This window comes from Lonchura striata, chromosome 1 (genome assembly GCF_046129695.1).
Source record: "Lonchura striata isolate bLonStr1 chromosome 1, bLonStr1.mat, whole genome shotgun sequence".
Classification (NCBI taxonomy): Eukaryota; Metazoa; Chordata; class Aves; order Passeriformes; family Estrildidae; genus Lonchura; species Lonchura striata.
Window position 1 is genome coordinate 111123593 of NC_134603.1, and position 24052 is coordinate 111147644.

At 35.2% G+C, this 24052-nt stretch overlaps 1 protein-coding gene across 5 annotated transcripts in view; it reads right to left on the reverse strand.

Annotated features, from left to right (window-relative positions):
• BBS9 (Bardet-Biedl syndrome 9) overlaps window positions 1–24052 on the reverse strand; it is a 278787-nt gene that overhangs the window by 228185 nt on the left and 26550 nt on the right. For all 5 annotated transcript variants that reach the window (XM_021553258.3, XM_021553256.3, XM_021553257.3 and 2 more), the window contains exons 6-10: window positions 22685–22859; window positions 19145–19229; window positions 17253–17436; window positions 15913–16042; window positions 405–586 (exon numbers count right to left, since the gene is read on the reverse strand). In XM_021553258.3, the coding sequence (XP_021408933.2) occupies window positions 405–586; window positions 15913–16042; window positions 17253–17436; window positions 19145–19229; window positions 22685–22859 (756 nt within the window). The remainder of the gene's footprint in view (window positions 1–404; window positions 587–15912; window positions 16043–17252; window positions 17437–19144; window positions 19230–22684; window positions 22860–24052) is intronic.

The following is a 24052-nucleotide window of genomic DNA, read 5'->3' on the forward strand; positions in this document are numbered from 1 at the left end:
TTGATTTCATAACTTAAAAAGTCATTTGTATCAATAAATAGAATTTGGCAATATTTTTACTCTCTCTGAAGCCTAACTACATCAGATTGTTGAATTTCTTCAAGTTTTCTTCCCTTCGGGTAGTCCATGCACTGTCAGTTTTTATTCCGAACCCGTGCACTAGTGAGAATTATCTGCAACTGATGTAAACAACTTTAACCTTCCAACAGCATTATGAAAATACAAAGGAAGAAACCCTTTATCCAAGGGCTTTACCATCCAGGTTTTATTTATTTCTCTTAAATACTAAGTTTTCTACATAAATGTAACTATGGGTAAGTCTGAAAATAAAATATTTTGAAGTGCTGAAAGGAAAGTCAGGTGGATAAGGGTATGTAAAAATATAAAACAAGAAAGAAGTATACCTTGTGTTTTTGTGGCCTCCCTGATGATTTTCTGAAGCTCTTTCATTTCAGCATTCATTTCTTCATAGTTTATTTCCCTAGAATCAACCTTAGGAGCCTGGAAGAGTGAAGGATCTGTTCCAAGGTATGAACACTGAAGATGCCCATCATCACTCAAAGTGACTATAACACCCTTCAAGTCTCTGCACAAAAAAAAAAAAAAATTGGGAAGAATCACAGAAGCAATAACATTAATAACAATATTTGTTCCTTAATTAAGACATCTTCATTAATATTACTCCCACTTAGTGCAATCATACCTAAGAATGGATTTGTCTTAGATGACTAAAGGGCCCTCAGAATCTGTGAATCTGTACAATCAGGAGAGGTAATGGAAAGGATCAGAACAAACAAGCTGAATAGCCTAGGCAGTTGCAACCTATTTATCCATCTAAGTCTTTTGAAGTTGGATGAATATTTAGATTACTATGCAGGAAAAGGCATCTGGGGGAAGGGAAGGGGAACAGAAGAGAGGGGTTAGAAGAAATCATGAACAGATGGAAGATGCTCACAAAGAAGACAGCTTTAGGGCTTTGATGGTATTAATAGCTCCCCTAACCAATTCTTTGGCTGCTATTGCAGCTACTGTGCTGGCTTCAAACCCAGGCTGGCTCTTCCCTGTAGCATCCATCTGAAAGGAAACCACACAGATCCAGAGCATTCCCTCTTACACGCCTCTGAAGCAATACAAGTGAGTGTTTTATTAGCTACACTATAGTCTCTTTTCTCTGAAGGGAAAAGTACCTCATCGCTCCTACAAAAATCTCATTCATTTTGCTTATCTGATCTCTACAACATAAATGCAAGATTTAGGAAAGTATTTAACAAACTATGAGACAACAGGGACTAATGCCAGCATTTTGCTTAATTTGAAGCTTACTCCTATCAGAAGAGAAACTGAACAGTAAAAAAAACAACATAGAAGTTAACAGAAAATGCTAAGAGCATAAACTTTCCCTTTATTTTTTAAAATGCCTACTTTTAATTAAAAGCCTGTATTCTCTTTCATAATCACAGAATTACACATTCATGCCAGTAATTTACACTTACTCCATCCTTAGAATACCTTATAGCAGATACTGCCTTTGCATCAAACACAACTGCCATAAAAAACAAAGATAGATAAAATTTAATTCTTTGATATAAAAAGTGACTTGGACAAGAAGACCTAATTCACTATAACACTAATTAAACCCATGTAGGATATTGAATTTATATGAGCATTCAACTTTAATTCATACAGAAATAACAAAAATCCTTTTAACATACACACACTGATAGCTTTCAAAGGCCTCCCCTAGTACAATAAAAAGGCAGGTAGCTATGTAAAAGAAAGAGAATTCTCTCTGGTTTCCTACACAGTCTTGTAGCATGGCTCCAAGACACACATATAGAAAACCTCAATCCAAAATTTTCCATGGTAACAGGAATTACAAAAGCCAACAGATGTCACAGATTAATTTTGATCACTGATGGTCCACTTGTACTGTTCAAAATGTCTTTTTATAGCACACTAAGGCCACAATCCCAATGGTGGTTCTACAGCTGCAATCAAATAATCTGGAAAAACTATGCTATAACTGAGATCATCTGAACTCTGTTTAGTTATAACTGCACACAGGAATGAAGACCCTACTAGGCAATATACAAATTGCTGTAGGTAAGTTTAAGCTTTCTCTTTCTACAGAAAGCAATTGTTACCCAGTGAAAAAAATAAATCTTTGTTGAATTATGAATGTATGGAAACAGCTTGTGAGGGTTTTTTGGACAACAGATACATCTAGTCAGCACTTCGCTGAGGCTGGAACATGCAAATCTGAATTGCCTTCTGGAACAGAACACACATTAAAGGGCTCAAGCACAATGTTCCCCTTATCTACCATATAAACTCATCTTAAACAGAAACAGTCTTCTTTTTTGGGACTACTGCTTACTGCTACAGAAAAGCTTCCATCTACCACTGCAACTTTTAACATGCAATTTTTCAGCACTCCCTACCAAAAAGGTAAGAGGAGCACCATAAGGCTGGAGATGCCAAGACTCCCCCAACAAATACTTGAAGAAAAATAAGTGGAAGACTTACCACCAATTTTCAACTTACATATCCAATACCTGGGCTAGCAGCCATCCTGTGAATGTCATGACCTTTTTGTGCCCTGTGAGCTTGGATCTTGCATCCTAAAGGGACTTTCTGACAAACTGTAAACTATCAGCAGGAACTGGAACTAAGCATGAGTCCTGGTTTCCCTCACTACTTGAATATTTGTTGTTGATTTGTTGTTGGTTTCTTTGCTCAGGATTTGGTCTAGTTTTTTAATTACATGCAGAACTACCCACCCTAATTTCCTTGTGTCTGAAAAGCTTTGTAAAACACAAACCTGTACTTTCAGAATTCTTGATGGCACATGAAACAAATACATTGGGACAGATCTGAGTTCTCTAATACGAGAAATGCTAGGAGACAGAGTATTATGAATACTTGCACCTCAACACAATCTTAGCAAGCATGCAAATTACACCCAATGTTATTGGGATTTTGTCAACACCTGCCAAATGTTTGCAAGGAGCTTTGCCATATTAGTCAGGGGTGCAGCCAAGTCTTTAAAATTGGGGAATTGTTGAGGCAGTGCATGCTACCAAATGCACTGCCCCACTCTTTGCTATCAAATTAGAGCAAATAATGACTTTTTTTTTTTTTTTTTAAAGTGGCGGGGGCACAACAAGAGAAATAGCATCAGGCGCTTTTTCTACAACAGGATAAAGAAAACTTCTGAAAACAAGACAATTTCTAGAATTGTCCAGCAACAGCTTTGGACAATCTTAACATTTTTTCCCAGAAGTATACATCTGTTAATCTAATAAGGAAAGATCCATGAGGACATGTGAATGTAAATCAACTGGGCATGAAGAAATATCACTACAAAGTCAGCAATAAATCTTTGAAAATATACTAAGGTATAATACATTCAAAAGGGGTTTGTAAATACAGCCCTTCTTATACACAATTAAGCTGACAGCTATCTGCAGCTAATCACTCTATCAAATGAGATCCATTTAAATTAATGAGGTGATTTACCTATGTAAATTATGCTTGGCTTAACTTCTGAGTCAGCATTACAGAATGCATATTCAGAAACTCCACCTTAAAATGAACTCATTTCAACCAGCTTTCCTGATAGTCATGACACCCTTGAAGTCTACACTATCTCAGAGACAAAAGCATTCGTTTAAGAAAGCAGCATTACAAATTATATTTTTCCTTTGTTTCAGTTAGTGTTCTGCTGGGTCCCAAGAAGACTGTTCAACACAAAACATACCTAGTATAAAAAAACCTTTCTCAGTAATCTTTTCTTGTTGAAAGCGGTCAATGAATTTGCACATCAATAGAAACAATAAGAAAAATATGGGTATGCAGTTCTAATATTTTTTTTTATAATACATTCATTTCTCTGTTGGAATGTTTGTCAGCCAGTCAGAATTGCATTATTTTCTCAATCTGTTTTTAACAGTGGTTAAGGTCAGCAGGGGGAGGGGAAGTGTATTTAACAGTTTTATAGAACTTTCCCCACAGCTACTGCTCTCACACAATATCCCTGCAAATACCATTTCTTCATTTGGCACATTTTGCATACAATCTGGAATTTCAAGTACTTGTTAAATTTCTTTTATTGAAAGCTATTATGTTTTTTACTATGTATCACACAATAGTCAGAGTAATAGTAAATCTAAGGGGACATTTTAACAGTGAGGAACTCAAAGTATAAAACAAATTATTCTGATATCTAAAATAACTTTACAGTACAAAGCAGCTCCTACACACATATGGCAATAATTTGAAAAACTATCTTTTATTGGATTCTGGGTAATAATAATGGCATATGCTTTTTGTAGGTCTTCTCTTACTAAACGAATTGCTCATAACATAGTTCTTGAAGAAATTAAAATACTTTGTATGTTTCCAGGTATATAATACCAAACTGATCACTCAAACAATTGATAAAGAAGTTGAATTTTTAGTTCTGAGTTTTACTTGAATGACACATGCTAAGCTTTGTACAACTCTTAGGACATGGTCTGGTTATTGACACCATTTTCAGCTTTAATTATTTATAATAGCTCATAAAATTTCTACTTCAATTTCCAAAGTAGTCTTAATTGCTATTACTCAAACCATCCATTTTAGAAAACAAGATTCTCTGCAATACTACTTTCTGTTCCTTATCGATGATGTATTATTTAAAAACTACTAAACTAGGAAACTAATTCCTGGAACTATGCTCAAGCATTTTGAATCCATTTCTCTCCTCATTTTATCACCCTTTGAGGTAATTATAGGCAAGAGCATACCTCAATAGCACTTTTTAGTTTAGTGCTTTTGAAAACCTAAATTATTCTAAGTTCACTACAATTTCAGTGTCATGTTATGGTGTAACTACGTGAAGTAGTTTGGTAAAACACTGAAGGAAGATCAGCCAAGGAGTAACTAACTAGAAGAAATTTCTAGCATGAATTAATGGAAATAAAAGTAAAAAGCCCATCTAACTCTTATTAAACACATACTCCAAAATCTCAAGTATCCCCACGGCTGAATGTTCAAAGTACATTCAGTGACTCTGCAAACTACTATTGATACCTAAGTGTCCTGCACATCTGTGGAGCACTCTGAGGCTTCTTTAAAATGCTTTCCTCAGTAAAAAAATCTTGGTTCACCTTACATTAGAAGTAATACTGATATGTGTAAGCCTTCCCCGTTCTATTACACATAAAAACTGACAATCTAATTACTCCCAAAAATTAAAATTCTTTTTAAACTATTTATCTTATATATTTAACATGCTTTGCACACTCTGCAGAGGGCATGCAAACAAATAATGTAAATATAGTGCTCAATATAATTATTTAACAACATGTAATTATATTAAATAGCATAAAGTAGTTGCTTTAGAGAAAAGCATTCTTCATCTTTCCCATTTGTATGATACCTTAGGATGGCTGAACTTAACAGAATACCAGATACTAATCTATTTTAAAAAATTATGAAATACATGCAAGAACAAGAGGGAAATTAAACATGATTTCATCTTGATAACCAATGGAAAAGTAGGCAAAAAAATATAAGTTATTACTAGAACAACAGGCTAATGTTTATTCCCCCTTGTAAACACTGAAATGCAGAGGCAGAACTGAGTAAAACCTGAATGTGACCATTTTAAATGGCTGAAGAATTCTACACCTTTCAGGTCCTATATGGGTACTTTTGCTCCCTACTTGTGAGTGAAGACATCTCCACAAGCAACTTTACATGGCAACACTACACAGCAAAGCAACAAAGAAGCCAGCACCAGGACAAACTCTCACCAGGCTTTAGCTTTTGTAGTTCTCCTTGTGTAGTTTTCACTTTGAAACAGACGCTTTGCCTAAAATGCCATCCAGCAACCAAACAAAAAGGAGTCTTTTCCATTAAATAAAACCAAAAAAGAATAAAAGAAAAAGAAAAAGAGAAGGAAATTGACTTTTTACTTTTACGGCCAAGTTAAAGGCAAGCACTACTCCTAGGAGTTTGGGTCGGGGTCCTTTCTGCCAGAGCACTACTGCCACCTGCGGGGCAGCAGAGCTCTCATACAGGTGAGCCCTGAGAGCTGCCACGTCCTACTTTGTGAAGCAGGTGTGGGGTTTTTTTTCAGGGTCAGTAGAACAGCTTAAGAGTTATTTCCTTGGCACAAGGGAATCTTACCAGGCTAATATTTAACATTAAATGCCTTGGGACAGACATCCCTGCACGAGACAACCTCCTGGTCCCTCCAGGCAAGGAACACACACACCACGCACAAACTAATACAGGCAGGCTAGGCATGAAATTTAAGCTCACGCTGCAAGCTGCATACAAAATGCAGAATTTGATCTGAAGGATTACCAACTTTGTTTCTTGTTGTTTTAAATATAAACTCAAAACTATTTCAGAAGTAACGGAAGTTTTATTTTAAAAATACAGCAGATAGCTATCCAAAATGCAGTTTTAAAGTAAAATTAGTATTTTTTACGAAGTAGAATAAAAACATAACATTCAGAGTGATGACACAGACCTCCAGAAATATATTTTTTTGCTTTAAGCAAATAAATATAAAGAGCACTGAAAGTATAATGTATTCAAGTAAAAATTCATAATTTACATATTGCATTTCTTCCTATCATAGTTCCATAGCTAAGACACTTAGTGGCACTAGCAGAATTTAAAATGAACATGAGGACTGACGAGCAAATCAGATTACTTTAGAAAGAGTGCAGTCTATATGTCCGATCTCTAAATAACAAGAAACAAGAGAAATTGCATTGTGATTTCTGTGACAATACCTGCATCAGCAGGTACTGTGCATCAGCAACAAGAAAAAAACTAGGGCCAGCTGTGATGACTTTAAAACATCTCCATGCTTCATTCTCTCTTAGGGTGTATTTCTGCATATGCACTTCATGTGAAACCTACAATCTGTTTCAAGCCCAAGCTCCCTCACAGGCAGACAGACAGGTATGCAACACCTTTCAAAGGCTCTACTAACAACTATGCCATTGTGAATTTATTACATGGAGAGCCTCAAAATTTATCCTTCCTCTAAACCTTCTCTTTTCCCACTTCAAGACAATGGTTAGAGTCCATGGGCAAGATGGAGAGACCCCTGTGATCTCTCCTTCTGACATAAAAGGAGCTTCACTGATAAAATCTACACTCTAGTAAGTTTATCATTTTAGATAAAGTATATTCCTAATAGTTGGCTTCCTACAAGAATACTGGGAGGTACACAAGGAAAATTAGACCATGCACAGATTATAAAGAGGTTAACAAGAATAACCATAATGTGTCTTTAAAACAGATTTATTCTGAAAACTTGAAGAATTGCATGATTTTTAAAACACTCAAATCAAATAAGTTCACATCTTTCTCCTCACAGTTACTGAAAGTTTCAAAATTCACCAGCATTCCAGTGAGAATAAAGTGTGTCACTTTCTACAATTAGTTTTAACAATATTTATAATTATGTCCTCACCCTATCTGGCAAGGAACAAAATTGCTTTTTCAAAGCAACTCTAGCACTTTGCACTGCTTGCTGCCTCTCAGTTCCACAGCTTGACATAAATGTCCCATGTGCTCCTCCTTGTACAAAAAAAAGTCTTTCAGGTTACTAGCATAATAATCAAGACATTAAAATCAACAGACTGAAACTTTTCATAAAACTGTTTTTCAAACAAGACATCCAGGACTTTCATGGGTAGAGTGTCAGAATACATCCATAAACTCCAAGCCACTGCTCAATAACCAGCTCCAAGACTGAGAGTTCAGAACCTGATACAAGTTACAGTCCACTCTGTCACAACAACTGGCATAAACAAATAGTGGGTTAGCCAAAAAAAAACCTCCACGACCTTTGTTTAAACACAATGATCTAATATAAAATACTACAGGGGTGTTACTTGCCTTCTTGTTCTTGAGAATCTCCACTTCTAAGGTTTTCTCTAGAACCATGAAAGTGGGAATATTTTTAAGTGTTAAAGTTGAAACACTTGCAAAATCATATGACTGTAAAAAGTAGTTTTTTTGAAAAAGCAAATAAGCGGCATGCAATAAAATTAGGAGAACCATTGAATCTAGCTTGCTAGAAAAGCCAGACCTGAATCACAGTATATGCTGGACATAGCATGGGGCATAGTCTTTTTGAGGATCAGAATCGTTCTAAAGTAAAAGAAATACAATCACATTCATATTTTGTGGCTGGGATACACATATTAAATTTATCTCTTCAAAAGACCCTTGAAAAGGGTCATACTTTCTGCTGCCATCTCTCAAAAATCCAGTGGCAAATCAGCAATGAGAAAAACAGATGTAATCTTTTTTTTCCCCTTAGAAATATTTATTTAAAATGCAACTTTGTTTAAGTAGAAAGATTCTAGAAATCTCTGCATTTAACTTCTCAGATCAGGCAACATTCTTACAGAACACTCAAATAAAAAAAAAAAACATATATATATATATATATACACACACACTGTACGTCATAACTGGCATTGCCTCTGTTACAGTACTACTACACAGAAAGGGAAAATCTTTCAACAAACTATAAAGTTTGATTCCTGCAGTTTTCTTTCCATAAAACTGTGTAATAAGTGCTAAGTTTTGCTGGGTTTATATGTAAGTTTTGCCATTTTTATACAGTGATTCTTTAACAGTTGTGGTAGCTGTGGTGATGTCAGTTATAATAAGGAATAACAGATGGGCTGGAATGAAGAACAAAGTATTTTCAAGCACCTGGATAGCTAAAAAATTCAATGAGGCAAGTTTTATTTTGATTCCACCTACTATTACCATCTATGTGGTTGCACTTTTACACTTTATATACTTAATTCAACTACAATATTTCTCCATGTTTTTTCCAGATAAATTCAATTCCTGTAATTCCTGTTGCCTTTCTACTGTTTGGAGAGCCTAGCTACATAAAGTACATCCATCCAACCACCCAACATACTACAGTTCTGTGCCAGAAAAAAAGTTTTAATTTCAAATTCATATTTGGACCAGGCCAATACTTTCTCACTAACAAATTGATTGCAGTTTTTTATATTCTTTTAAAAATATTGGAAGCTAAAATTTCATTAAAGCACATTTTTCAACCAATGACTATACAACAGAATTGTGAACTACAATTTTTTGATTCACCTACCATATTTAAATTAAACTCATCAGACTGTTGGGCTACATATATGAGTTCAAATCTGGGAATTAATCCTGTGTCAAAACAAAGAATTTAAACCCTTTTGTATGTTCTCTTCTTTAAGGAGACAGGTTGCTGATTTGGAGACTTTTTATATAATTTTATTCAGATAAAGTGCCATGAAGTCACAAGCATGTTAATTATGTCAGGTTGAAGCTGACATAATTAGCGTACACACAAGTCTTGTTCTATGAAGCCCTGAACAACAGTCTACAGGGACTTTAAACCTCATTAGACAAGTAAGTATACAAACCATGCATTTCTTACCAACCATTCTAATATTATGGAATATTGATAAATCAGAAGATCCCAAGGGAGCATTGTATTAAACATTTTCAAAAAGGAAAGAAGGTGATTCTCCCCATTCACTGCACTAACTGTAAAACTCTTTATTGTTTGGTGTTGTGGGAAAGATGGGGTTTGTTTTAAATGCAAAAAACACAATATCTCTCTCAGCAGAGCGTTCCCCTTCAAAATTCAGACTGGTGGACACTCCTGAAATGCAACAGCATATGTCATTTGGCTTATGCTTCAAGTGCATTGGAGGTGGTGTAGTGACAATCTCCGTCTCAGTCACCAGTAATTCTCAGTCTTGCAGTCAAGCTGCAGACTGAGGAGCAAAGACTGGATAGGAACAGACTATTGTAACACACAGAAAGGTACTAAGTCATAAAACCCACCCAACCCTTCCTCACATACTCTTTCACACCCAGGGTTAAAGCATTTGAAATTTTTCTGCAGGCACTCATCATTTTAGTGAATTATTTTTAGCAAAGTTGGAGTAAAATGATAACTCATACACATCAAGAAACTATTGCTTTAGTAAATTAGAAGTCACTGTCTTTAAAACTAACTTGTATGTTAAAATATTGTAAAATACTGTTTTGCAATGCACCTGTGCAATTGTAACACAAGTGGGGATATCCTGAGATAGGAAAGTTCAGTAACCATGGCTATCAGCACCACATGAGATAGTAAGTGTTTGAATACTGCACTAACATGATTACATGGAAAATTAAATTTCAGTCCCTTCATTAGTCAAATAGTCTCTGCTTCTTTATTATTTATGCAAGGGGAGAAACTCATACAAGAACAACATTACAAATTCTAGATGCAATGATTCACTTTATTTTCTCTTATAAGTAGTAAGAAAATTGGACACTATTATAGCAACTTAAAATCAGTTAAAATTTTCAGTGATTCAGTAAGCTGCAGTATTTCCTGCATCTCAGCCTATACAATGCAACTTTAAAGTAATAAATTTTAGTTCTCTAATTAAATTCTAATTCTGCATATGTAAAAAAAATAACACCAATAGCCTATGGGTAGCTGGTTTTAAGAGATGGCTGATTAATATATTACTATCTGACACAGTCATAACAGGTTCATGGTTTATGTACCAATGTTAGGGGTTCAGGTATGACCCCAACAGTCGAGACTGCAGTGATCATACTTGGAAAAGCAGTACTGGCAATTTGCAGACAGAAACCACTTCTTGATTGCAAACTGAGCAAAACAGAATCAGTGGTGATTCTGTGGGACTCTATGATACATTTATGGGATCACTGTTCCAAAGGCAGACTTGAAGTTCATAAAGAGCTGAAGTGTGGATAAAGCTTGCTAAGTAACCCTGCTTGTCATCCTGAGCATATAAAATCTACTTTATTTCCTGACTTTTCAACGGTTACGTTTGTTTAAAAAAGAAAATCTATTTTTTTCCCCATCTCAAATAATGAAAATCTATTTACTAGCTTAACTCAAGCCAAAAGGTTGACTGCTGGAAATCTAATACTTTAAGAAACTCAGAAATTCTAATTCTTCGGAGGTGATAAATTACTTTGGCATAAAAAACCCTTTCCAGACTTCTTTTTATTTCCTCTTCAGAAAACACACTGTTCCACTACCAAGTAAAATTATATTTATCTGCCATATAAATGAAAGTGAAAGCAAATATTCTAGCTGCTTTCATCAACTTGTCCATACCTGTCAACCCCAGGTAATAAAAGCAACTTCATATTTTACAAGGTACACACATCATTATGTGGTTTATTCTTTTCAAGAATCTTTCTTCCATGAAGAACAGTCTTGCTTTACAGATATAGAGGTGGATACAAATGATCACAAAATAAAATTGGTTACTGTATTCCAGTTCCCAGATGTAGCTCCTAAAAACAAGAGGCAGTACATATGCAAAGAATCCAACTACCTACAGACAAGTACTAGAGAATCACAGAATATGCTGAGTTGGAAGGGGCCCAAAAGGATCACTGAGTCCAACTCCTGGCCCTGCACAGGACAACAATGTGCACAACTGACTCTATATAAAGCCACAAGTTTTAAAATAATGGGTCAAAAAATGTGGGAAATTAAATCACAATTTGCCATATTCAGAACAGGTGACTTACCCCAAAACACAAACCCACAAACCTTTGCCTCACTACACTACTTTTGGGTATTACTAACCAAATTCTAATGTGGCTGAAAGGAAAAATGTCCTTCCTTCAACCATTATGTTTGCTGATAAACTGGTGCCTAAAGTACTAAGAGTCCCCAGTATAATAGAGACAAAATAAATGTATTTCCCACAACACATCCCCTAAATTCTGAGGATGGTTTCCTTTTAGAAAAACTGTGCCTGCTGATAAATTCCACATGAAATCAACATTTTTTTGCCATATGGATTTCACCAAACTTAATTTCTTTGTGGACAGTCAAAAGCACAAATAAACAAAATTAGAGACATTGTGAAACACTGATCTGAAGAAAAGAGGTATTTAAGCAAGTTTGCATTTCATTTTAAAAGAAAAAAAATCAGGCTACCTTTTGGCATTCACAGGCTTATCAGATATAACTTGAAGACTACAGAAACAAAACCAAGAAATAAAGTGGAGAATAGTGAACTTTAAAAATGTTCAGAAGGAAAAAAAAAATTCCCAATTTAAAGGCTTCATACATTCCTATGGCAAAACACAGTTCATAACTTAGGAGTAATCAAAACAGAAACCCCTTTCCTGAGACTACATCCAAGCTCTAAACATGTGTATATATTCTTCTCTATCTATGTGTCTAAACTCAAGTCAGACTGGCATTTCAGACGTTTGTGACAGAAATATCCCAGAGGCTGGCAACACAAGCTATTTTGCTTCAGACCGAAGGCACCTTAACACAATGTTCTAGTTTCAGGCCAAGGACAGAGTAATTAATATTCAGTGCAATCAGTCAGCCATTAAAAGATGTACTCTTTGAAACAGCTCTGCCAAGAGTCAAATAAATATAAAGTAGTTGTCTAGGTATTATAATCTACTCCAAGGACCTTTTATGGTCAAGCACATGGAGACAGAATAATTCAGATAGAGAAAAAAACTATTACGTGTGATGGGCTCATAAAAAGTGAGAAGATAAAGAGACAGAAAGAGAGAGAAATCTTAACACATCTCAGGAAGCATCAATCAGTGACAAATTCGTAGTATTTATAATCTGTAAGTGCAAGAGATACTGCTTATGAAATCTCCTTTGTAAAGGAGATGTGGAGGTACAAAGTAGGTCTAAGAAAAGAGGTCTCTCATGAAACAGAAAAATGGAGACTCAAGGGCAGGAAAATAGGGAATGGACTTTAAAGACAATTCTCTTTGTACTGCTGCGTACAACTACTATTCCAACACTGAAATTTTGAGCAGAGTAGGAATTCTTGTCTTTCCTTTGTGTAACTTTCCTAGATTTCAGCTGTTTCAGCTGCAGCATATGGACAGTTTCTCTTCAAACCACTCTAGAAAGGTTTGGGAGGGGCTGTTTGTGGATTTGTTGGGAGGATGTTTGGAGGTTTTTAATCAACCCAAGCAGAACACTTAAACCATTTTCTTCAAGAGTTTCAGCTTCATTGAGAACTTGTTTGCACAGTCAAAACTTGAATGATAGCAACCCAAGGCATGCAAAAATATAACTGTTCAAGCAGGATTATCCATGGGAAGAAAAAATTGTGCTGAGACAGAGACCGAAGCAGTTCAAATTAATTGTCAGTGTAAGTGGTTACACTTCTGAAGCAATCCAGGCAGTGTGAAGTACGTAGGAGTCCCCTTGACATTGAAAATATGTCAGAAACAGTAACTAATATACATTAGCAGAACCAGAATATAAACTTCCAACAAAATAAGGGACAAATTCTATAATAATTACAAGAACTGAACTTCCAGTTCAGTGACTAGTTGTAGAGATATTAAGGGAAAACTCAGAATAAGATAAGCACTCAAAATTTTGCCTGCAGTTCAAATTTCTGATGACAAGCTTTTGAAGCAAGTTTTCAACATCCTGACAGAGAGTATTCAGGTTTTAAGAGAAGGCAAAAATGTGTAATTTAACAGCTTAAAAGCAAAGAAACACCTAAAAATGCAGTTCTAGGTAACCGCTTCTCCTTGATTCTATTTTTTCTTCCATGTTTCAGAGAATTTGGTGGAAATCAAGCAGTTTGTACTGGAATTTAATTTCAAATGTTGTAGTATATTATTATCTTTTTCTACATACTGGTAATAGAGAAATATGTATTACACATTATTTTAAGGGGCATACACTGGAATCACAAGCTGCTTTTTGTGAGGCAATCACTACTCCTGCTCCAATGGATTTACATAAAATATCTTCTAATAGTGTTTTTCTTATTCAGAAAGCTAGAAGTAACAGACATTAGAAGTAAAAGACATCATGCCAAATACAAATAAACATGTATGAACTGTAGAGACAACTGTTTCAGAATGCTCCACCCACCTTTTTAAGTATTATTGCAATAAAAGTGAAGAAAGTAATATATTGGCATATATCATATTTAAGGTACTTCAATCTTTCAGCAGTGTAAGATTAACAACTTCATGCTTATTAAAGTCCTTAATATTATTTATGTTACAGTAGTGCTGTGCTCAGAGGCCTCAACTAAGACTGAGGTCTCTCTTGAGTACAAGAATATCACTATCACATTGACTCACAAAGAATTCCCTTTCAAAATACTAAAAAAAACCCCACCAAAAAAAAAAATACATATGCCCTACTTAAGCCAAATTACTATCTCTACAGGCTTTACTACAGTTTTTGCTGTTTAGCTCTTTTTTTTTTTTTTAATGTCAGAAGGAAGTACAAGCATACTGCATATTTTCCAATAGACAGGTAAAAGTATAGCTCAGAAACACACAGCCCTCTTCCTGCCTTTCAGGCCATTGGGGACAGGCATACAGATTTTCCTTCATTCATCAGTACCCGTATGAAAAAGTTTGCTTAACTAGATTGCTGCCTCTCTACCTGCTAAAGAACACAACCCCAAGTCAAACCCTGGCATCCATAGTCCTGTGGGAATTCTGAATCTAACTAGCAAATTGAGCTGGGACAGATTTTAGACTCTTGGATTTCTCCCTAATATCAAACTGAGTGTTGAACTTCACAGGGAACAGGCAGAAGCTGCATAAACATTTCAGACACATTATTGAAACAGATGGTTCAATATAAAGGGTTCTCAAACAAGTAATTGTATATACAAATATTAGAGCAATCTGCTCTTGTAAACATCTGTGTTTTGTTTTTTTTCAAATTCTTGTGATTCAAATATTTTTTCCATACTTCAAAAATTATACTGCATAATCAACTTCTGGGTATACCAAATGGCCCACTGAGACTGTTCATTATATTTCACCTGTTAAGACTTGTTTGTTGGATGAAAGCCAGCCCAGCTCTCTCCTAAAAAAATAAATTATGAATTTTTTTTTTAAATTTGGTATCTATTAGTAACAAACAAAACACAATCATCCCTCAGATTACTCTGCACAACTCAGTAAAGCCAGTTGGTCAGATGTTCTATTTCCATTTGTCTGGAGGTAAAATGCTTGACTTATGAACAAATGTTTAGCAATCCAGTGTATGTTGGCCCAGCAGCCACCAGCCTGTTGAGGATCAGAAGATCTATGTGACAAGGACACTCCTACTGCATCCCCGATGGTCATAGGCACTGAGCAGACAGCACCCAGCCCAGCTCTGGGGACACACAGTACAGGGAGAAATTGGATTGTACAAAAACACTGGCTGAACCTTTCTGTGGTTTGCTTATTTCAGTGACAGTCCCAGCACAAGTTAGAAACATGTCCTACCTTCTCTTTGCCCAATCTTCCACCACCCAACCACTTTTCCCCTGATCTGTCTCATGCTTCTTTTAGAAAAAGTTTTGGTCTAGTGCAGTGCAGCCCTCAGCAATTTACACATTCCTTTATTTCCATAATTTAACACTGGATTTTTATAATCGGTTTTAACTAATCGTCTCTGGAATGCATATGCTCTTAAATGCTTAATGAAGGACAGATTTTCAGTGAGTTTCCTTATTTTCCTGTCTCAGGGAAGGATCTTGCCAGACTGTACAATCACGCTTTTCATTCTTTTCAAAAAGAAGCTACTGGGCTGGAGCTGAGACTCCAGGTTCAAACTTCACTCAAAGAAAGAAAAAATAGAAAACCTAAAGCACAGTAGAGCAATTCTAGTATTGTTCTAGCATACATACAAGCATCATAAAGCTACCTCAGGACATGCACTCATTAATGAAATGAACATTTTACAAAACAAAGGAAAAAAACTTAGAATTTTCCTTTTAAAACTTACCTCAGAACTGTTTGCTAGGAACTAGACACATATTACACAACCAGAGATTAATCTAAGTAAAAAGTAAACTTTAACAAGCTACTTACTGAAAATTTGCTACTTTTACTGATACAGGAATGCAGGGAATTTGAGTGGCCCATTTCAATGTAACATCTTGATAAACATTCAACATTTTATTGTGGTTTGCAATTAAAGTGTTTATTGTTCCTTCTCGCACTGTTCAAAGATAAAAAAACAATTTTAGGATTAAAGGTTTTTCAAAAGCCAGTACTTTTCTTTATAGTTATGTTTTATTTTTAATCCATTAATTGTTAAAAATTAATTTAGTATAAAGCATCCAAAGTTAGGAGAGTTACATCAACACAACCAGGGACATATGTGATTAATTATGGATACCAATTTCAATTGCATATTTCACAATACATGCCACAAATTTCTAAGGTTCTGGCCAGCCATGTTTGGCAACTTAAAACATGACAAAGACTCATAATGACCATGTTGGCATGCCAGGATAGATATGACAAAATACACATTGATTAAATAGCTGCTATTTACACACCATTCATTAATTATTCAACTTGTGAATACCAATTAAATGTGCATGCATTTGCAGGGTTTATTTATAGTATAATTCAAATCAGAAAGTATAAAATGTGAAGATTGCCAAGATCAAATTTCTAAATATTAAAATTTTAAGTTCAAAAGGAGACATACTGTCAAAAATTTATGAGATCATTTTTGAAATATTAAAAGCGAATAGGTGTTAATAGTCTATAATTCGAACCAAGTATCTAACCAAGATGTTTCCACCAATGTAATAACAATAAATTTTGAGAATCTGTAAATATTAGAAGGTCATAAATCAAAAGGTCCTCAAACACTAGTTTACTCTTCCAAAGACTGTCATTCCTCTGTGTTTGTTGCTTTGATAGCCTGGACACCAGACAAGCATCTCAATTTGGTGATAAGAAAATATTTAGATCCTAAAAATGATGACACTTCACAAGAAGTAACATTTGAAAATAAACCTACCTCATTCAAAAAGAGAGCTCCAAATTCTATGATTCTACAGATCATAGACTCATAGATTCATAGAATGTCCTGGGTTAGAAGGGACCGTAAAGATCATCTAGTCCCAGTTCCCACTAACATGGGCAGGGACATCTCCCATTAGACCAGGTCACTCAAGGCCTTATCCAACCTGGCTTTCAACACTGCCAGCACTGGGAAAACCTGTTCGTGTCACACCACCCTCACAGTCAAGAATTTCTTCCTAATATCTAACCTGAATGCCTTGGGCAGGGACACCTTCCACTAGACCAGGTTGCACAATGCCCCATCCAACCTCCTTATTCAGAAAAATATATTTATTCAGTGGTTAAAAAAAAAAGTGACTAAGCTAAAGTTAAATCTTTCTTTTACAAACCTGAACAGTAAGGGATGAAGCAACTCGGACTGTAATCAAGCTTCTTCATGAATCGTATTTGCCCATTATCCTTCAGGCAAAAGAAGTTTCTCTCACCAAGCACAAAAACAGAAGAAACTCCCTGATTAAATGAAGCGACACATATATCCAGTGCTTGCTCTCCGATGTTTAAAACCCAATCCACCTTCAAAAGAAAAAGCATGCTCCAGAAACCAAATGACATCTGCATATTAAAGACAAACTTTGAGAAGGCTCAGAACTAATCAAATAATATATCATTAACCTAGATAGAAAAGCAAAATCAAGGTCCTTTTATGGATAAGAATTATCTTCTTATTCTGATTGCAGTCAATAACTTTTCTAAACATGACTCAAGCAGAAAAACCACCATATTTTGAATTGTTGGCTATGCAGTTCAGTTAAGTACATTTAGAATTTAAAATACACATCCACTCAAAATGGAAATGCTTTATACTTTAACTAATGAATCCAAGAATATATATTTAGAATAATTTTCATCTACCTCTGTACACATCCTTGGTTGTTAAGGACAAGGACAGAAAGCAAGAGGTGACAACTGATTCTACCAATATATGTAAATGGAAAACTAGACAAATGTTTTAGGTGTGCAAGCCAATATTTATGCTTGCAGCCACTCATGTACACCCTTTAATCTGGAGCATGCTGGTGTCTGTCGGTTTGTTTACTTCTCCAACTATGTACATTGATATAATAAACAACTACTTAGAAATCCTGCCTCACCTGTCTTTAAACAATACTACTGCTTATTGACACATTTCATTGGTTTGTTTCTTCAGCTCCTCTGAGAAATTTCAACTAAACACACATGCAAAAAATGCTTTTGACTTTTGCCAAGCTGGTTAAATAGAAATTTAGAATTTTGAGGTAAAAATATATCAAAGTCCAAGTGTCAGCACTTCCTATATGAACAACATCAATTATTTTGCTGAAAGAGCAATAGAATGTGTCAGCAAATATCCTGGCATATCTGATATATGAAACTGGAAGTGCTATCTTAAAAGTTAAAGGGGAAAAACCAAGCTTATTACGTTTGTTTCCAAGCATGCTTCACATTTTAGATTTAAAAAAACTGTTTCATTTGCAGTCTATCTGATGAAGTCTCCAGGTTTTTCCTTTATAAATTGCCTTCTCCTACTTCTATATGTAGGATTCAGCCTATGTGTATTTGAAAAATTCTACAATTAGTGGATGGAAGATGCTCTCCCAATATTTTACTGTTGCACCTGAAATATGATGAATCTAGCATTTTATATATGCAGTATATTTAGAAGACAAGCAACTCTACTGCAGGATCACAAAGAATTAAATTCTCTTCCTCTTAAGAAAAGGCAGCTCAAATATTAAACAAATTAGTGACAGAGACCTCAAGAAGACTATTGAGTCCACAGGTTCTTGACAAGAAGAGTTTACAACACTATTTATGGAAACATTTAACTGAGAATTTTTCTCTAAGTACAAAGGATTCCCTAGGAGAATGAGATTCATTTTCTACAATACAAAGTCACAATCAGACTACATTTTAAAACATAAGCAATAATGCAGGTATACCTATTTATCTGTTTTACTACATTGTAGGTTCTGCATTACAATGATTGCCCTGGAAACAGTTATTTCCACTGCAGTTGTATTTCTTTTCTCATTAGAACAACAGCAAGTTTTAAGGCCCAGCCTAAAGCAACTGAGGCCCAAAGAAACCTTAATAGAAATCTACTGGAGTCTTTCCACAGCCTTTAGCAGCACTTGGATCAGGTCCTTTGTCAGCAGACAATGTTTCCATTCGTTACTTAGCGTCAGCCATTTCAATATGTGTGCAGTGTCCATACAGGGTATGTAAAATAAACGGGTTTTACCACAAGCTTTTTTCCAGAACTGAGTTTTCGCTGTTCTGTGTCATGTCTTTCATCAGCATCTGTCGCAAATGCCAGCACTTGGTATCTGTTACAGGCAGTTTAAAAATATTTTTAAAAAATTATAACTTTGTAGTTACCTCTACATTAAGTAAAAAAAAAATATAATTATCATGAGTATACATACACAGTAAAATAACAGCCTAAAAGGATGGTTGGAAAGCCTACTGCAACACGTCTACCGTCAGCAAGGATGTTAAGACTAGTATCAGTGTAGGATAGCAGCTAAGTGTAAAGGTGGAAAAAGTGTAAAAGTGTAAAACAAGCATTTCTATTCAGATTTTATGTGGAGTTAAAATAAATTCAATAATCTAAATATTAGTAGATAGAAGTACAGACCACAAAGATAGAAGAAACAAATTATCAAATGGTGAAATTGGAACTCTAACAGAAAAATTTATTTTTCTTGCTCTCATTAAGCTTTCAAAAATTCAGAAATACAATCTGCTCTATCTAATAGTGAAACTTACAAGCTCCTTCATTAAGTACACTAAAGTGGCTCCAGTATAAGAGACCACAGTAAACTGAAATTAGTAGGTGGCACATTTACAAAAAGTTGAAAGGTTTGGGGTGGTTTTATTATTTTTAACTGCCAACAGACCATACTAAGAAAAATTGGCAATGAAGACATTTGAACAAACAAAATCAACTGCCATAAAAGCTCTGCACATCTATCTGTCCTCTTTACAACTATGCAATCCTCAGTGTTCGAACTGCATCCTAATTGATTCTTCTGTCACTCTTTCCTGAATTTGTGCTGGTATTATAACTCACTGACCTACCCCATTTCCAGTGTATGCAAACAGATAACCTGTGGAATACTGAAGGTTTCTACATTACTGAAATAAACAATAGAATAAGACCCAAGTTAAACTTATCCAAAAAGACAGCATTTAATTCTTGAAGTCATGGAGTACCATCAGGTCCTAAGCTTAAAGCAACACGTTCCTGAATGTTCCAATTCAATCTAAAATAGCAGTACATATTTTTCTTCATGGTTAAAGTTGGAGATTTAAAATTATGACAACAATATTCTTCATATTTCATGCATTCATTGTGTTGCAGCAAAAGGACAAGGCGTAATGGCCATATATTAAACCACAAGAAGTTCCACCTCAACATCAGGAAAAACTTCTTTACATTGAGGGAGGTAGAGCAGCAGAACAGGCTGACCAGCGAGTCATGGAGTCTCCCTCTCTGGAGACAGTTACAGCCTAACTGGATATTCCTGTGTCACCTGCTCGAGGTGACCCTGGTCTTGGCAGGGGGCTTGCACTAGATGATCTCCAGAGGTCCCTTCCAAACCTAACTAGCCAGTGATTCTCTGCTTGCTACTGAAGGATTTTAGTTTTTAAAATTGTTTTAATTATAAAGGTAAACTGTGCACTTGGAGTAAAAAATCTAATTGTTTAAGGTGAATGCTATGACCCATTTAATAATACTGAGAGAGCTCCTTTTAGTAGAATTAGGATGTCTTTAACTGCCCTCTGTATGAATGAATTTACTTCCCTTTTCCAGTTTAACACATTTATAAAAAGTTGCAGATTCACAGTATCTCTGAATAAGCTGACTTGGAAAGGAACCAGAAGGATCCTGACCTAACAAAATTTTCTCTTTGCATTGAGGGAGGTAGAGCAGCCGAACAGGCTGACTGGGGGTTGGGGGGGAAGTAATGGATTATCCCTCCCTGGAGAAAACTTTTTCTGCTAGAAACACTAGATAGAACTGTTGTAATTTTTATTCAGTAAAAATAACCTCTTCTTAGTATATCTGTTTCCTTAACTTTAAAAGGATTACTTAAGTCTTTTCTAATGTCCTAATATTTCAGACACACACTAGAGATTAGTTCCATTAGTGTCTTAACATTTGACACTAAAGACCAATAACCAAGTGAAAAATTCCTTTAAAACTATATCCCTACAGTAAGGATGGCACACTTTTGATTTAGTAACAGACTGATGAATAACTGTAGCCACATTTTTTGTAAAGGTCAAGAATCTGAACATAATTTAAACATATGAGATGTTAACTTTAAAGGAAAAAATGTTTCTTTATTCCTTGACAACATTAATAGATTACATTATAATTTTGTTCTAATATTGCATTCGAATTTAAATTCTAAATTCTTAGGAAAAGTACAAATTTTCTATTAAATTACTTTTACTTGCAACACATATATCCTTTCTAGTTTTAAGAAAACAATACATGATGTCTATAATCTGATTAATCTTAGGAAGCAAAATAAAAAGGATATTGCTTGAGAACTATAGACAACAGAACAGGGTAGTGTGATAAAGCATTGTGTTCAACTAACACTCCCTGGATTCGAGTCCCACGGCATTATTTATAAAAATAGGCATTCTTGTTTTCTTTAATATGCATGATTACCTCTGAAAAAAATCCTTAAGGCAGTTGTCCATTTCCTCAGCCTCATGAGATTCCTCTGAATGCCTGCCCTATATAACCTTTTTATATTGGCCACTTCCAAAAATGTGACACAGTCCTTGAATTTCAGGATGCATTGTCCTATCCAGGATGAAGATGTTAAAGAAATACTGGTTCCAGTATCATCATCATTCATCTTTGACTGCTGGTTAGAACTGTGAACAATTATTGCTCTGTAAGACTGACACTTTTTTATCCATTTTAAGGGGGGTGGATTTTTGTCATCACAGGTAGTAGCTCTGCCCCAAACACTACCCCACCCCAATTTACTGCTAGGAATAGAGATTCAATAACCATAACTCTAGTCCTCTGTGAGAACAAGGGTTTGTAACAGGGAAATATCTTGTTTGAGAAAAGCTTCACAGCAGACATCCACCACTATGTCCCACTGCTCAAGCATCCATCTAATTCTAAACAGATGGATACTTGATAAACTCTCAACACAGTGGCTGCATCGAGAGCCCCAAGGATTCAAGCTGCTCCTCCACAGTAAACACAAATGCCCCCTTGTCTGTCTTTCAAAATCGTCCACATTCTCTTTGTTATTCTCTATTAGGTTTGTGTATGGTTGACCTTATGATACATAGTCCCCATGCTTAGAGGAAGTGGAAAAGTCTTGCACTTTCCATATTGCTCTATTTTTCTAAATGTTGAACCCATAAATTTTATATGGTCACAAACTAAAACAGCTCATAACAGTTTCATCCATGCTCCAATGCTGAAAGCACATACTGGACTGAACTGGAGCAAGGAAAAAACCTGCCACTTGCGAGCAACTGAGCCTTGATAAACCAGTAGACTTACTACCTTTATAAAAATAAAATAGGACCATAAAGTCCTCAGGACTCACAGCACACTTTCTTCTATGACTGTACTGAGACAGTAATCACTTAGCAACATATAACATCTTTCCTGAAACTACTTACTTTTGGATACTCCAATAAAGGTATTAAAAATTAAACAAGATTACTTTCAATGTGCTCTCCTAGTAAATGATACCACCAAAGTACACTATAATTACCGAACATAAACACGTACTTGTAACTCTCAACCTGCTGACAAGAAGACACTGTAATGAAAGAGTCTGTGCGAGAGCTGTAAGCCAAAGGACCAGGCAGAAGAAAACCAGGTAAAAACCGGCCAAAAGCGTAACTTTCTTGTTCAAACAACATGAGCATCCCATCCATGGACTGTATGCAGATCAAATCTCGACCTAAGGGAAGCAATAGAAAGAAATAAAAAGGACACAAAGCAACGTTATTTGTGTAGTTTTAATAGTAAAACTGTGAGTAAATTAAAATTGTACTCATAAGTAATCCTAACAAAAGTAAATTTTCATTTATGGGAGTGTTTACTACGAGGAAAAACACTAAATATTCCAACCTCAATAAAGGCTTACTTTCTAAAATAAACAAACTAGATTGTAGGAGGATAACATTCAGAATACATTTTTTAAAAAAAGCAGCAAGATACTTTCTTTCAAAACAAAATTCCTAAGCATCTAACTATTACAATTTCAGTTTAAAGAAATGTTTCAATATTCCCAAAACAAATTATTCTGGTTCCTAAATGCTTCCATACCTTACAAGCAGTCATAACAACTGTGGTTTAAAATAACCAATTTCAATTCTTTCAAGTCTACTTAAGCAACATAACAGAAAGGCCCACAAATATGTATTGTTGTGAAAATAATAGAATGGTAATGTCTTCCATGTTTTACATTCACATTTTTTGTCTTTAAGAAAAGAAAAAAAAAGAAGTCCAACTCTGTATTACCAGCAAGTCTAAAAAATATTAAATAAAAAAATGCAGCTTGGAGTAAATTACTTCAAGCCTCATGCATTATTCAGCAGCCATAAGACATGACAAAAGACATGGCTTATCATGCCTCAAGTACAGCAATCTAAATTCAAAGTCTCATTGGGAAGATTTCTGAGATCAGAAGCTGATTATATTTGCACTTCATATGCAAGGGTAAAAATTCGTACAAACAGTAGTTTTTAGGCATTCAAAGAGAGCTATCTAACACTTTCTGAAGCTGATTAATCTCTCCTGAATTCAGAGATAAGCTCTTACCTTGCAAATACTACATGAAATATTCAAATGTCTATTGCCTATTCCAACGTAATTCAAAACATCTATTCACCTTGATTAAAATACCCTATTTTGTCTAAGGAATGATTCTGTATGCATGAACAACCCAAATAAATTCTCTGTTCACCAAGTTCCACCCTCAATCCTTTAATAAGTTTTCAAACATAGGAACGTGAAGCAAAACAAAAATAGACTAAAGCTTCATTCTTACAGTTCCATAAAGGTAACAAAAGTCAAAGAAATATTCAATATCTGAAATGCAACAAATGTACAGTGCAAAACATTGTTCATCTCCACTGTGATTTTTCATAG